Consider the following 15915-nt stretch of genomic DNA (forward strand, 5'->3'; position numbering starts at 1 on the left):
TGATTTATATGCGCCACTGTTCTGCAGGTGCCACCTTTTAGCATGGGCTCAATCTGCCTGTAGCCTTCTTACTCGCGCGAGGTACAAGATACGTTAATATTCAAGAATCTGACATGACGTCATTAACATGCATATTCAAGACCTCCTTCTAGATGTGCCTTCTAGAGGCTATACCATTGTAGAAGATCCCTAATAGTAATTTGCATGTGGCTTGTGATCTTGTGACCGTACCGATGGGGGCGCAAAAGAAACGTTGTCAAAAATAACCGATGCCTCTGTAATAATAGGGCGTATGCCTTTCTCCATCTCCTGCCGACAAATCACTGCAGTGGATACATGCACAATTTCATTGGAGAAATTAAAGTCTTTTTCAAATTCGGAGGGTAACTATTTGAATTTGTAACTTAAGCAGTTCAACCATGCGTGAAATTGTGCACATACAAGCGGGCCAATGCGGTAATCAGATCGGAGCAAAGGTAAGATGAATTTCTTTGTCTTTTCTAAATTTGATCATTTTCCCCCCTTTTTGTCTTTTCTAAATTTGGTCCTTTTTTTCCCTTTTTTCCAATTCTACCGTGGCGGTTGATTGGGTCATAAAGCTCCGAATATGGTAAACATGACCCGTATCCTCCTAAAATCCGTTTCTCAACTGTATATACACATGAGGTGTAAACCGTTTTCTATTTCTAGCTTTCTCGGCCATGAGTTCGTAGCATCTGCATCATCGGTCATCTCAGTACAATACTGTCTTGATTCTTGAACAGTAACTCTTGAATTCAAACTCTAGAGCTTTTCTCTCGCATGAGGATAATTCATCTCTTCTTCATTTCGCACTCATGATCCGATGGATTTGCATATTTTAATTATGCCTATTGTATGTCTCCTTTGTGGATTGTTGATATTATGGAGTTTAACATATTGACTATATAGAACGTCGTAAATCCTCATAATTAAATATGAGGGTTATGCATGTAATTCAACCAAATTAGTTTAGAGCCTGAACTCAAATATTACAATCAGATATGAAAACGCTTGATTATTGAATGGTGATCAATTAATTAATTAAACCTACCTTTAAAATGACCTACTACATAATTATGATGTAGGCCTGTATAGGCAATGTATGGAAGAGTAGCCAAGGGTTGCTCCCAATCGAAGGTGTACATTGTACCTCCAAAATGTTCCTCGTGCATCATTACTCATGCAAGCATAAAATATCACTGCATGTGCATCACTGCTCGGCCTCCCGTGGCGCCATTGTATAGTTTACATAATACTGCCAACTTTGATTGATTATAAAAGTTTAACATTTTAATTGGGAGCACATCTAAGGAAAAGGTAAATTTAATTAGTAGATTCATAATTGCACCATGGCATATATACTGCTCTATCTGCAACATAATGACCGGGATAATATCTGTATATAAGCGCTTAGATACATCTTACGCGCTATATAAAAGCGAAATATTACTGTTATAATTACGCACTGAAATTGACGACCACACTGGGAACATGCCCATGCACAGACAGGGACATAGTTTACAGTCCTATTTCACTAAACAGTTAGACCGCTGCCGCTTTTAAATAAATTGATACACCAGCCTACGAATCGCACATCTAATATCTGACTCATTTATGAGTATGATGTATAAATGACAAAAGCTCCACGTCACTATCTTCAGTCTGCTCGTGTCTGTATTAAACTCTCATCGCGAGCGTGTGATCTCAAATATGTGCATTTTAAATGAGGCGGGAACGTTCATTACATTACCAGTGTAGTGAGTTATGCGGTGAGTCACTATGCACCTTTGACTGGTAGACTGTATAAGGCCACGCGCCACATGTGTGTCAGCATAAGGGGTTCGCGTGACTCATTGATCGTGCGATCGAGCTACGCATGCGCCTAGTCAGTGCAATATTGAACGTAGGTCTATGGGTTACATGACACATACTCTTGCGACATAAATTTCCATTAACTCCACATGAGGCACATGTATGTAGAAAACCATATTGCAAGAACACGAAAGCTACCCATTAAAGCCCCACCCCCTCCAAAGCCATCATAACACTAATCCTTATCTTTAAGCTCGTCGCACACTGTACGACCTGACAACGATCCGATTTTTGAAAAAAAATTCCATTATAGCATTTATCAATATATAAACATTCAATTATCGACCGAGGATTTGAATAATCATATAAAAAGCTAAATGTCAAGGGATTTTGAGCTTCCGCAGAGTTGAAAAAGCTAAATAGGCTCATAATTGTTCGGTGATGTCAGACCGATTGTCTACGATTTGAAACCGATTCGGCATTTAAAAAAATTCTGACTAGAGAAGTTAAATGCACTAAATACCAGTTGTTAGTATTTTTCATCATCATTCAGAACGTCAATCGGGAAGATGATGTTTGTTTAGATTTTCGTATCTAATATAATTGTCATTTTTTTTCGAAAATCGGATCGCATTGTGTGAGCTGGGAATAACGCTAACCCTAATTTAAAAAAAATATAGAAAAAGAATTTAAACAAATTTAATTATAACTTTATTATAGCCTTTAAAGAAATCAATATAGCTGGGCTCATCATCATTTCAATTTGTATTGGGCAGGCCAACCTTTATTGCATTATTCTGATGGCAATATCAATATTATTATATTCGGCCCCTCATGCATTTGTAATTATAATAGTTCAGCGTGCTTCTACGGTAATGCACTTGGTTCATTAATGAGTGAGTCATCGATATGTGTTCATTAACAAACCATGGTCCATGATTAAACTGTAATAGATCCTGAAGGCAACTGCTCTTCCAAGCCGAGGAGCTAATAGCAGACAACACCCACTAGCCAGAGAGGGCAATTTCTTGTCATACTTGAGAGGGAGGGAGTGGGGGGGGGGGGGGGGGGGGGCGCGGTAACCAAACGGGAGAACCTTTCTAAATGTGCATGAATTTGAGACGATTGTTTCAGGTTGGTTGTTTTGTTCGACATTTTCAACAAATTGTGGACGATGCTTTAATACACCTAGTTATATAACGAATGGGAAGCTATCGGCCTACTCATATAGTTTACGTTTCTGAAAAAACAAAGAAATCTGCGCTCCCAGTAACCCTCTAACGAGAAACATAACTTAATCCCAAAAGACCTACACCCCCCCCCCCCCACTCCAAGAACGGACGGACCCCATGCGTGTTACCAAAATGTCCGGTAAAAGGGTACTTTTCGTGCGACTAAGTCCGGCCCGAGAATTGTAAAAAAAAGGGGCGTATTAACTTTTCACCCGGAGATTTCTTTAAAAAGGGGGTGTTTTTTCTTTTTTTCTCTCACCTTTTTGGACTCCTGAGAAATTATTCCGAATTTAGGGGGTACATTGATCATTTTTCATGATTTAGGGGGGTCTCCAAGGCAGGAAAAGCCCGCGAAAAGCCCGCGAAAGGGGTGTTTGGAAATGTTGGCAGTCCTCAGATAGGGGGTGCTTTCAAAAAGAGGGAACAAGCATATGCGTACCCTAAATAACACTGAGTGGGGGGGGGGGGGGCGGGCCTACATTACTTAATTATAAGGCAGTCTCTTTCTGTTTCACAATGATACCAGATTTGTGAAGATAAACCTTGCGATCATCGAAATACTACAACGCTAAGCCTCGAATATCAAAATGAATTGTACCTTTGTTAAAGTTTGCCGTGATAAATAATCCCCTACCCACTACATACTTTTAAAATACAAGGCACAGCACGAAAAGATGGACCATAAGCCTACATTTCGCGAGGCGGCACCTCATCATATCATTTAAAGAGAAGGTTGAGTTGAAGGGGTGAAAAATAATTTGTGAGCGTTATCATTGTTACTGTGCAAGTGTGGAAGAATATCATATAACAAATGTTTCTTGAAGAGCATGGCTCTTCAAATGCCTTAATATTCTAAATATGGCATGTAACAGCATAACAATTGGGACGGATTTTTTGCCACATGTTCGTGTAGTCCCATATACATATTCCTGTGTACAGGGCTTGTAACTGTACCAATACTGTGCCAAATTTCTTATCTTATACTTATATACCAGAGGATCAACCTTTTCTGATCGGTTGCAATCACATGACTAGAACTCAAATTTATCTTTAAAATTGTTATTAGCCCATGTCGAAGTAACTAATTTTTTTTTAAACGTATATTGTAATGATTAATATAACAAATTATCTTTGATAGCTGTGAAGAAGAAAGCTTTGCAAAGCGGTATTTTCAAAGCAATGATATCAGTTGCAAATTTATTTAAATATAATGATTTTCGAGTTGAATTGGGTGTGCAGTTTTTCACACCTCTCTCTGAAGCACACACAAACACACATGCACTAGACAGACGCACGCCCCCAAAAGATTCCTAATTATCCCCTATCATCTACCGACATAAACCGAAGATATTTAGACATTTTGTCATTAAAACAGGCCAGAATGATGAAAAAAAGTTTAGGTCTATAACTGATAAGTTGATCGGCCCATACCTAAACAACTCTTGATTTTTATGCACTAATTTACTCACTCATTCTCTTCATAGTTTTGGGAGGTGATCTCCGACGAACACGGCATCGACCCGACCGGTACCTACCATGGCGACTCTGATCTCCAGCTCGAGCGTATCAACGTCTACTACAATGAGGCTACCGGCGCCAAGTACGTTCCACGAGCCGTGCTCGTCGATCTCGAGCCAGGCACCATGGACTCGGTCCGTTCCGGTCCCTTTGGTCAGATCTTTAGACCAGACAACTTCGTCTTTGGCCAGAGCGGAGCAGGGAACAACTGGGCCAAGGGACACTACACAGAAGGCGCTGAACTCGTAGATTCTGTGCTCGATGTTGTCAGAAAAGAAGCAGAGAGCTGTGACTGTCTTCAGGTAAGTAGCTACATGATAACATGTTTTACTCTTCTTTTACATTATCATGACAACCAGATATAGTATTTTTAGTTCCTAGAAAAATAGGTCGAGTTTTGTCTGTTTGTCCATTTTCCCAATTGATTTGACACTAGCTGTTTAGCTAGTGAAGTGTTACGCTTAACAAAATCATTACAGTGTGATTAGAAATGGCTAGCAGGAGACTATAAATATAATAAGACTATAAATAATCGCAAAGGCAGACCCATAATGGGGATGGTAATTAAGAAACCACGAAAACAAATATGGGATATCATTAATACATGACTATTTAAATATTAAGGGTGGTGTTGGGGGTGGGCAGATTTTCCATGATGAGCAGGAAATTGTATGTGAAAAGCAGCAAAAGATGCGCATTTCCTCTCGTGCTTCTTTGTTTATTGGTTGAGACCCATAACCAACTTCAATATTCATTTTTTTCTTTCAGGGATTCCAGCTTACACACTCACTTGGTGGAGGCACTGGTTCCGGCATGGGAACCCTTCTGATCAGCAAGATCCGTGAGGAATACCCTGACCGCATCATGAACACATTCAGTGTGGTCCCATCTCCTAAGGTATCAGATACTGTTGTCGAACCATACAATGCTACACTATCCGTCCACCAGCTAGTCGAGAACACTGATGAGACATTCTGCATCGACAACGAAGCCCTGTACGACATCTGCTTCCGTACCCTGAAGCTCACCACACCCACCTATGGTGACTTGAATCATCTTGTGTCGGCAACCATGAGCGGTGTCACAACCTGCCTCAGGTTTCCTGGACAGTTGAACGCAGATCTGCGTAAACTAGCGGTCAACATGGTTCCCTTCCCCCGTCTCCATTTCTTCATGCCTGGTTTTGCACCTCTGACAAGCCGTGGCAGCCAGGAATACCGTTCCGTCACCGTACCCGAGCTAACACAGCAGATGTTCGACGCCAAGAACATGATGGCAGCCTGTGATCCTCGTCACGGTCGCTACCTCACCGTTGCCGCAATCTTCCGTGGCCGCATGTCCATGAAGGAGGTTGACGAACAGATGCTCAATGTCCAGAACAAGAACAGCAGCTACTTCGTCGAATGGATCCCAAATAATGTCAAGACTGCTGTCTGTGACATCCCTCCCCGAGGTCTCAAAATGGCAGCCACCTTCATCGGCAACAGCACCGCCATCCAGGAACTCTTCAAGCGCATATCGGAGCAGTTTACTGCTATGTTCAGACGAAAGGCCTTCCTCCATTGGTACACTGGTGAGGGCATGGACGAGATGGAGTTCACTGAGGCTGAGAGCAACATGAATGACTTGGTGTCTGAGTACCAGCAGTACCAAGACGCCACCGCCGAAGAGGAGGGCGAGTTCGAAGAGGAGGCAGAGGAGGAGGAAGCATGAGCACAAGGAGATGATTAATGTTTTAATCCTAAAGCTGGATATTGAGGATATAATATAACTCTTTGTGTAAACTATGTAATCAAATAAAAGTACTAGAATAAATGACTTTCTGCGCTTTTAAACAGCCCTTATCTTTTAACATCATCAATGAAACCATATGCATTTGCGTGAATCTTTAATATTAATCCAACAACTATAATGTCATCTGCGCTTGTAAAAAATTCTACATGTGAATGTTTTTGTTGTAACCAAGTATTGGATATCGATTTTTTTTCTTCTCTGTTTTGTCATGTTTGCCACAACAACACCGTTGATAGCATTTATGAAATAAACAGTATCCCTTTTTGAATGCCGAAGCGTGCGATTTTAACTGTAAGGTAATCGGAAAATCAAGAAAAATACAAATCGAAATCCCTGTATTGGATGCACAAAATTTAGTACTGTATGTACGGCATTGTTTTCCAAAGACTGTTTCTCACAGAAGCAGGTAGATTCACAATTATTCAGTCCAATTTCTCTTTAAAAATATTTTCAAACTATTACCCTCTTAAGACTGGCAATGTACAGTTCACACAATACATGAAGCAGTTATAAGTTTGACAGTACTTAACTATTTATTACATGTAATGCGGTAGCATGCGATTGATGTGAGATTTATTTCATATTTAGTCACGCTCCCCGGATATTGGATTTTGTAAAATAGTTTATATGATTCTGAAATATGATTTTTGTACCTTAAAGTGCTTTATTTTTTTGAACTGCCAATTATCACCGACGACATTCTTGAGATCTATCGAAGTATAAGTGGATGATGTAATCATTTGTTGTACATCATGATTATAATTATGCTTGGAGCATCAGATAGGGTTTTAATATTTACTTTCCCTCTCAAATATTATGTGCAATAAATTTTGTTTTTCTTTGTATTAAGGGGAGGTCCATGCGGAAATCAGTATGCCATTTTCATTGAAATGTAAATTGATATTGTGATAATGCCCCCACAAACGCAAAATTACAACAATATTCTGAGTATCTCATTCCAACACCCCCATGCACTTTATTTTCACACTTATAAAATATTGATAAAATATTTGCATATTGCATGTGACTCTGCCGCTGAATAAGCCTCAAACGGGTTTATTAGGCTCGTCTTATCAATACATGATATTACAAATGATGACCATAATGAACATAATTTTGCTACTTTTGATATTTTGCAATTACAGTCCGTGTTGTTCCTGTCGATCAAATTTTGTGTAACGTGTGCAAATAAAAGCGGCGAGGCTTAAAACAAATCAATGTATCTGTATTATTCTGATGATATTTTCTGTCATGACAACGGATCGTCTGTCCGCTCTTATTGCTAAGTCAAATGTGAATCAACACGGGGAAATGGTTTATTGTTAATTCGCAGGAGCTGTTCTAGAAGCATGTATACGATATACAGTATATTGTTCATATATTGTACAGTTTATATATATATATATATTTATTTATTTATATATAAATGGATATATATGTATGGGGGGGGGGCTTTAGGAGCCTTGAATTAATTTTCACTGTGCCTCGCTTACATTGGGGGAGGGGGGGGGGGGGGAGTGGGCAGGGCTTGAGAACTATAGAACCCTAAATAGTAAATTCACATCCTAAGTTCGTTGGTCATGTTGGTTGAAAGTTACAGCGGAATGAGTGTCCATGCACATTTTGCATTTTCGGTTTCGTTCATGTTATGTCATGTGTTTCATTCATGTATTGATAACTATATGACTTAGGTATAATAATCGAGTCGAAACAATTATTAGTGCCATATGTCAAAGACATGTAAATGGGAAAAGGAAGAGAAAAAATAAGAGATAGTAGAAGGTGAGAGATTGAGAGAGAGAGGATGGAGAAATGGAGAGAGATGTCGAAATAAAATGGGGAAAGGTAGATAGATAGATAGAGAGAGAGAGAGAGAGAGAGAGAGAGGATATAGAAATGGAGAGAGGTGGCGAAATAAAGTGGGGAAAGGTAGATAGAGAGAGAGAGAGAGATAGAGAAAGAGAGTAGGGATAGAGAAATGGAGAGAGTTGGCGAAAAGGGAGGTAAGGTACAAAGAGAGAGAGAGAGAGAGAGAGGGAGAGCGCGAAAGAGTAGGCATAGGCGAATGGAGAGAGGCGGTGAAAGGGGAGGAAAAGAAGTAGAGAGAGAGAGAGAGAGAGAAAGAGAGAGAGAGAGAGACAGAGAGAAGGGAGAGAGAAATGGAGAGAGGTGGTGAAAAGGGAGGAAAAGTATATATATAGAGAGAGAGAGAGAGAGAGAGAGAGAGAGAGAGAGAGAGAGAAGAGAGAGAGAGAAGGGATATAGTGACAGAAGGACAGAATCGGGGGCTAGGATACTGATAAATTTATTGTTCACCCTCACATACACGCATGCACACACACACACATACACACACATACGCACACGCATACTTGTATGAACACCCAAACACACACACAAACACACGCACACACCTACACGCACACGCATACACGCACACCACATTTTCAATTTTAATTTATTCAACCGTTTGAAAAAAAAATCGTATAATGATTTTGTTTCGTGTCATACGAATGAATAGAGGAATTTCAAGTGAACATGACTGTCATTGAACAAGGATGGCAGTAGGCCATGGTTATAGTTATATATAAACATCAGAGCACTGTGCAAAATACTGTCCGTAACGGGCAAAATATGCAGTTGACGAAATAAAGGTCCACTTGGACTTCGAAAGTTAGAGTTTGATATTAGTCTAATTACTTTCTTTTGTAATAATTTTAACCTAAGAAGATTGGTTTTATAATTATGAATAGTCCCAGACAATATTACAATACAGGAAATGAGGCAAGATAATACCATTGTAAATAGTGATGAGCAGGGGCGGCGATTTCTGTTCATGACCGGAGGATGAAATGCGAGGAATGAGGGAGCAAAGTGAACGTGCGAGGCGAAGCTAAGGTGACGGAAGTGACTTGCGAGGAAGCGTAGCGATCGACCGAGCGAGAAGATTTATGCATTTTCATTAGTCTAAACGCTGCATGCTTAGGCCCTCCAGAGCCTGAAAGTGTGCTGCAGTCTTTAAACAGTATTTGCTATACATTTTTTGTGTGCACTTTTCACATTTTCCGGGGGGGGGGGTGGACGATTTCCCTAACAAAATGGGGGAGGGGGCGTGTCCCCAATCCCCCTGATCGCCGCCCCTGGTGATGAGTGAAGTTTGAAGTAGAATATATCTCCAGCTCGATAAGACACCAATACCTCTTGAAATCTTGGAACAAATATATTATGAGGCTTCCATGAAATAAATTCCTTGATAGTGACTTCAAGAAGGGAACAATAATTGTCTGCTCTAATGATTTCATGCCCACCGATCAATAATAAATGGACATCGTTCGGGACCCGCCTACTCCTTGATCTAAAAATCACATACCTAATTTTGTCAAAGGTCAGTGACAACTTATTACTGCAAAACCAGGTATACAACGTTTGTACTTGTTTGCTAATGATATCAGTTCATTAATATTTTGACGAGACATTACAAGCTTGTATCATCAGCAAACAATGAATAATGAAATAATGCTGACGACTTTATGATGTAATTAATACAGACAAGAAACAGGAGGGGACCTAAAACAGAGCCTTGTGGTACACCACATTAAATATTTGCGATTGAGATTTGACATCATTGATCACCACATATTGTTGCCTATTTGAAAAATAATCTTGAAACCAATTCAGAGCAATTCCTTTTACACCATAGTGTGATAGTTTATTGAGGAGTATTTGGTGATCAATGGTGTCAAATGCTTGTGACAGGTCTAGAAATATATCCAGACAAAAATTTCCTTGCTCAAGATTTTTCAGAATGATATCAGTTAAATTAAAAACACCCATACCAGTAAAGGAGTTTCCGCGAAACCCTAGCTGCTGTGCCATAAACAAAATCATTTTGTTCTAAATAGTTGAACAATCGTTCATGAATCATCTTTTCCAATAATTTGGAAACAATCGGTAGCAGGGCAGTCTTTCTGTAATTTTGAATATTCCTTTTGTCATTTTTATTGAAAACTGGCACTATCTTAAAGTTATTTAGTAGAACCCCTAAGAAATGGATTTGTTAAAAGGCACTACAAAGAGGATCTGTAAATAAATGTATGCTTTCTTTTATAACTCGTGGTGTAATTTCATCAGATCACCTATTTCGAAGATTTCAAAGAAGAGCCAGCTTAACCATTTCAGACACACATGTTGGCTTTATAAAATATCAAACTGCCTGACATATTAACATCAACGGATTTTTTAAATGATGGAATGTTTTTATTATTTCTTCACCAAGTTCAACAAAATATTTATCAACCATATCAGTTTTCTGCATGTCAGTTACTAAAGGTACATGTTGAAAATACGTATTTGCAGGGAAAGAATACATTTTCTCTTCTCCTTACACATTGTTTATTTAGTCATTGTTAATTTAGAAATGTTATCTCGAAAAAAAGCTAGAAATTTGTTGGTTTACCAAAATACATTAATGATGGTTTTCAGTCATTTCGTATTTTCGAAGAGATAAACTCCGAGAGCCAACATCGCCTTGTGATATATTATCGGAAATTTGAGGAGCGTACTTACTTTCATCATATTCGTCAATTTTGTGTAAATTTGTTTCATAGGGGACCAATACTTCCAGAATCAGCTATTTCCTAATATTTTGCCAAAACACACGAATATCAGATTTACATATACAGAGTTATTAATTGTTCTAAATTCAGGTCAGATGTTATCTGCACATCTTGACTTAATTTATCAATTCCCCCCTTGATGGTCTCTAACAGGAACAATAGATTATTATTGCTACGCAATTACTTTTCATTAAAATCTAATTTATTTCAAATGATTGCAAATCCAATAAAGGCAACGTTTAAGTAATCTAAGTATTCCTACCAAACAGGGCCACACGGAAGACCACCAAATTGGTGATATGTGCCACCCTGTATAAATATCATAAATAAATAAATAAATTTAGTTCTTTACTTGTCTGTGTAATCACAGAGGTATTTTAAAAAACGTATTGCATTGAGTTGTCCTGGAGGTATAGGAAATGAATCGTTACATATGCAGGCATCTTATATAATACGTATACATACGACTATTTTTGTATTGAGGATATACAATCCTTGAAACAGTTTTGTAAGCATCAATTCATGATATATATGGTTATAATAATTTTGGGATTATCATGTGTTAATACGTTCGTTCGAAATGATTGTTAATTTGTACATTCATGGTACATAGCAAGAGCAAGGGGCATGTTTCTCGAAACCCTCACCACCTTTTTTTTTCTTCAAAAAATCAAATCAAATAACTGTCCCATTTGACTAATACCTATAAATTACCATAACGAATACTTAGTTTCCTTTGCAGATCAAAATAAGTTTTGTCTAGAGAGTATATTTTCTGTTTTCAGGATAATAACGACAAGAATCGACTTAATAGGTGTATATGCAATATTGTAATGCCATGCTAGATGAGTGGCGGAAAACGTTAGCATTAATTTGTTGATAACTGATTACTTTTGGTATTTGAAAATATATTGTCCTGTAAAAATGTGAGGTAAATACTGGTTCCGTTTTTCTCTTTCGCTGGTGGTCAAATATGCCGGAACGAAGCTAATTTTGCTCTTGTTGATATTCTTGATCTTCTTCTCCTTCTTCTTCTTCTTCTTCTTCTTCTTCTTCAAACTCGCCCTCCTCTTCGGCGGTGGCGTCCTGGTACTGCTGGTACTCGGACATCAAGTCGTTCATGTTGCTTTCAGCCTCAATGAACTCCGGCTCGTCCATACCCTCGCCAGTGTACCAATGAAGGTAGGCCTTGCGTCTGTACATAGCGGTGAACTGCTCAGTGATGCGTTTGAAGAGCTCCTGGATGGCGGTACTGTTGCCTACAAATGTAGCGGACATCTTAAGTCCGCGAGGAGGGATGTCACAAACAGCGGTCTTGATATTGTTGGGGATCCATTCAACGAAGTAGCTGCTGTTCTTGTTCTGAACGTTGAGCATCTGTTCGTCAACCTCCTTCATGGACATACGACCACGGAAGATTGCAGCAACAGTCAGGTAGCGACCGTGACGAGGATCACAGGCAGCCATCATGTTCTTGGCATCGAAAATCTGTTGAGTGAGTTCAGGAACCGTGAGGGCACGATACTGCTGACTACCACGGCTAGTCAGAGGAGCAAAGCCAGGAATGAAGAAATGGAGACGAGGAAACGGAACCATGTTTACCGCAAGCTTACGGAGATCTGCGTTCAACTGTCCAGGGAACCTCAGACAGGTCGTTATGCCACTCATGGTTGCAGATACAAGATGATTCAGGTCGCCATAGGTCGGAGTAGTGAGCTTCAGGGTACGGAAGCAGATATCGTAGAGGGCTTCGTTGTCGATGCAGAACGTCTCATCCGTGTTCTCGACCAGTTGATGGACGGAGAGGGTGGCGTTGTAGGGTTCGACAACGGTGTCTGAAACCTTCGGTGAAGGGACGACGCTAAATGTTGTCATAATTCGATCTGGATATTCTTCACGGATCTTGTTAATAAGAAGGGTACCCATTCCAGAACCGGTGCCACCACCAAGAGAGTGTGTCAGTTGAAAACCCTGTATCAAGATTAAAAATAAAATTAAAGTCGGTTACATTGATTACATTAATAATAATAATAACTTTTACTAATACTGCGCTTTTCATATGAAAATTATTTCAAAGCACTTAACAATATCAATGCAAGTAAAACTAAACAGAGTAATGACAAAAGAACAAATTTAAAGTGAAATTATCAAACATAAGATAACAAGGTAAGGTAACAATTTAAGAACTAGGTTGAATATGCCTTTTCCATTAGGTAGGTTTTTTTATTTTAATCTAAACAAAGTAATATCAGACATGTAACGAATGGAGGCTGGAAAAGAATTCCACAAACGTGGAACTATCGCCAAAGTATTTTGTTTTTGCTTTTTTTAACGGTCAAGAGAGTTTGATTTGCAGAGCGAAGGGGCCCATTGGGTGTGTATAACTCATGAATCAGTTCAGAAAGATAATTTGGGGCATGACCATGTTAAGACCTGAAAGTTAAAAGAAGAACTTTGAACTGGACGCAAAATTGAATGGGAAGCCGATGCAATTGTTTAAGGGTTGAAACAATCAAACTCAACACTATACACAAGTTGCTGTATGTTGCTTTTAATCTTAATTACAAAGAAAACAATAATTACATTCCTTGAAACAAGTTACACACTTCTTAATAGTAACTCTACAAAAAGAAATTGCACTGTAATGACATTGTTGCTGTCAATCTTGACTATATAGAAAAAAATATTCTTATCTTACTTGGAGACAATCACAGCTCTCAGCTTCCTTCCGTACTATATCCAAGACAGAGTCCACCAGTTCAGCACCCTCTGTGTAGTATCCTCTGGCCCAGTTGTTCCCTGCCCCGCTCTGGCCGAAGACAAAGTTGTCTGGTCTGAAGATCTGACCAAATGGACCAGAACGGACCGAGTCCATGGTGCCTGGCTCGAGATCGACGAGCACGGCTCGTGGAACGTACTTGCCGCCGGCAGCCTCATTGTAGTAGACGTTGATACGCTCGAGCTGGAGATCAGAGTCGCCATGGTAGGTACCGGTCGGGTCGACACCGTGTTCGTCAGAGATCACCTCCCAGAACTATTGATAAATCGTGAACAGGAATGGTGCCATCTGAGAATTTCTGCCCTCTCATAACAACATCAACAACAAAAACAACAGCAACAATAATAATGATACTTATAATTAGAAATAATAGTTATTCAGTAAGCCTAGCCGTTGAGCCTTTATTCGACAAAATACGAAACAAAGGACTTAATTGAAAACACATGAATGGCAGGAACACTATTGCATTGTAAAAGTTGGGAATATTACATCTCAGTTTCACCAATGAAATCTACCCTAGCCCGACAATTACTCCTATAACGGCCAATAATTGGTCGACCGGAGCAGGGAGCTCCCTGACCGGAGTCAGTCTGGCGGTTACACTGGGGTATTGAGCACCGTTGAAAGAGTATTTATAATATTGATAGAGTTTATGCCAGGGGGTTTATAAAGAAAGTTGCGACATAAACATTATAAGACGAAAGCTTAACTTCCAAAGTGTCTCTTTACTGTGGAATCAGGGGAATCGTTTACAAAATCTTAAAGAATTATATGCATTTTATCGAGATTACCGAGAGCATGAATACAGGGAAAGACAATAATACTCTAAATTCAGTTCCAAATTCTTTCTGCTTTTAAAGATGACCGGATCATGACAGGCAAACAAACGCTATTCAAGACAAAGGCTATAAAAATCACTTGCCTTTGCAAATTATATTTTTAATGTAGCTTAAACTAGATAAGTAGTGGGAATCCTTATCGAATTGTCAAACGCAAAGGACTTGCGCACACTCCTCAAGGTTAGTTGGTTGGTTTTACCTGACGTCTATTAAAAAGAACATGTATATGTTTGTAAGTGTCGGCTTGCATGGTGATGTATATATATATATATACAGTAGGCCTGTGGGTGCACCATGCGCTATAGTTCCTTAGAACAATATATATTCAAATACCTAAAGTAACCTCCTTAGAAGTATAAGCTAAGAAAGATAACAAACAGTCCTTTTCAGGACTACACATCCCCAAGAAAGATTACCGAGTCAGAGTCATTTTTATGACTCCTCAACCCTCTCTCTCTCTCTCTCTCTCTCACATGGTGCACCCACAGGCCTACTGTATATGTATATTTTTGTGAGTAAGCGTCCAGGACACTCCTTTATACCACAGCGCCAGATTGTCAACATTTTAGAAAACACTTTGCCATGCATTACCCTCAAGTAGAAGAGTACGGGCTGTCAACTGAGAATCTGAAACGGTTTATCGAAATATGCCATCGTCATCAAATTATTTTTAAATTAATTTTCCCAGTTACAGGGGATTAATTTCAAGAGAAACGAATCTTTTACTCACCTTTGCTCCGATCTGGTTACCACACTGACCCGCCTGAAGATGAACAATCTCTCGCATAGTGATAGATTTGGTGGGATTTTAATCCCACAAGAAAATGGAAGGACTTGATGATATATGCAAACGCCTCCAATCAGAATTTACAATGATGGTTTTCTACAGAGGACGAGGGACTAAATGTTAACGAGCCTTTGCCTAAAACAGCGAGGTGGAATGAATCAATGAAGAGCGAACCTCGTTAGTCTATGGGATTGTTTGCCACGTTACTATGGTGATGGCCTTGCTTAGTATTAAAGGGCAATCGAACCTTTGTAATTACTCCATGGAAGCGGTAATATAAGAGAAACAGAATGGCGACAGTTTGAAATAAATTGGACCAATTATAATTACGCTACGAATGTTTAAAATATGGCATCTCTTAAGCTATGCGAATCTCAAATTGGTATTTTTTTCGTCACTAGATTGTGACGTATCACGGACAATTTCTGCCGTTGTGCAAAGTATTTCAAATTTTAGTTTGCTACTAAGTGCCTTCTCCCGTGGGGCATTACACAAATTAGATTATTGATAGCTTATC

The 15915-nt window shown here is 39.3% G+C and overlaps 2 protein-coding genes across 2 annotated transcripts; one reads left to right on the top strand and one right to left on the bottom strand.

Annotated features, from left to right (window-relative positions):
* The first annotated feature begins 269 nt into the window (after nt 1-269).
* LOC115924524 (tubulin beta-4B chain-like) lies at nt 270-6302 on the top strand. Its single transcript, XM_030986860.1, has 3 exons — nt 270-476; nt 4550-4885; nt 5352-6302. The coding sequence occupies exons 1-3, from the start codon at nt 420-422 to the stop codon at nt 6294-6296; spliced, it is 1338 nt and encodes a 445-aa protein (XP_030842720.1). The 5' UTR covers nt 270-419; the 3' UTR covers nt 6297-6302.
* Nucleotides 6303-11246: 4944 nt separating this feature from the next.
* On the bottom strand, nt 11247-15454 carry LOC115924526 (tubulin beta-4B chain-like). The gene is made up of 3 exons (XM_030986861.1): nt 15342-15454; nt 13692-14027; nt 11247-12964 (listed from the first exon to the last, which is right to left on the bottom strand). The coding sequence occupies exons 1-3, from the start codon at nt 15396-15398 to the stop codon at nt 11981-11983; spliced, it is 1377 nt and encodes a 458-aa protein (XP_030842721.1). The 5' UTR covers nt 15399-15454; the 3' UTR covers nt 11247-11980.
* Between the last annotated feature and the right edge of the window lie 461 nt (nt 15455-15915).

The sequence above is a fragment of the Strongylocentrotus purpuratus genome, unplaced genomic scaffold (assembly GCF_000002235.5).
Source record: "Strongylocentrotus purpuratus isolate Spur 01 unplaced genomic scaffold, Spur_5.0 spur5_scaffold_16, whole genome shotgun sequence".
Lineage (NCBI taxonomy): Eukaryota > Metazoa > Echinodermata > Echinoidea > Camarodonta > Strongylocentrotidae > Strongylocentrotus > Strongylocentrotus purpuratus.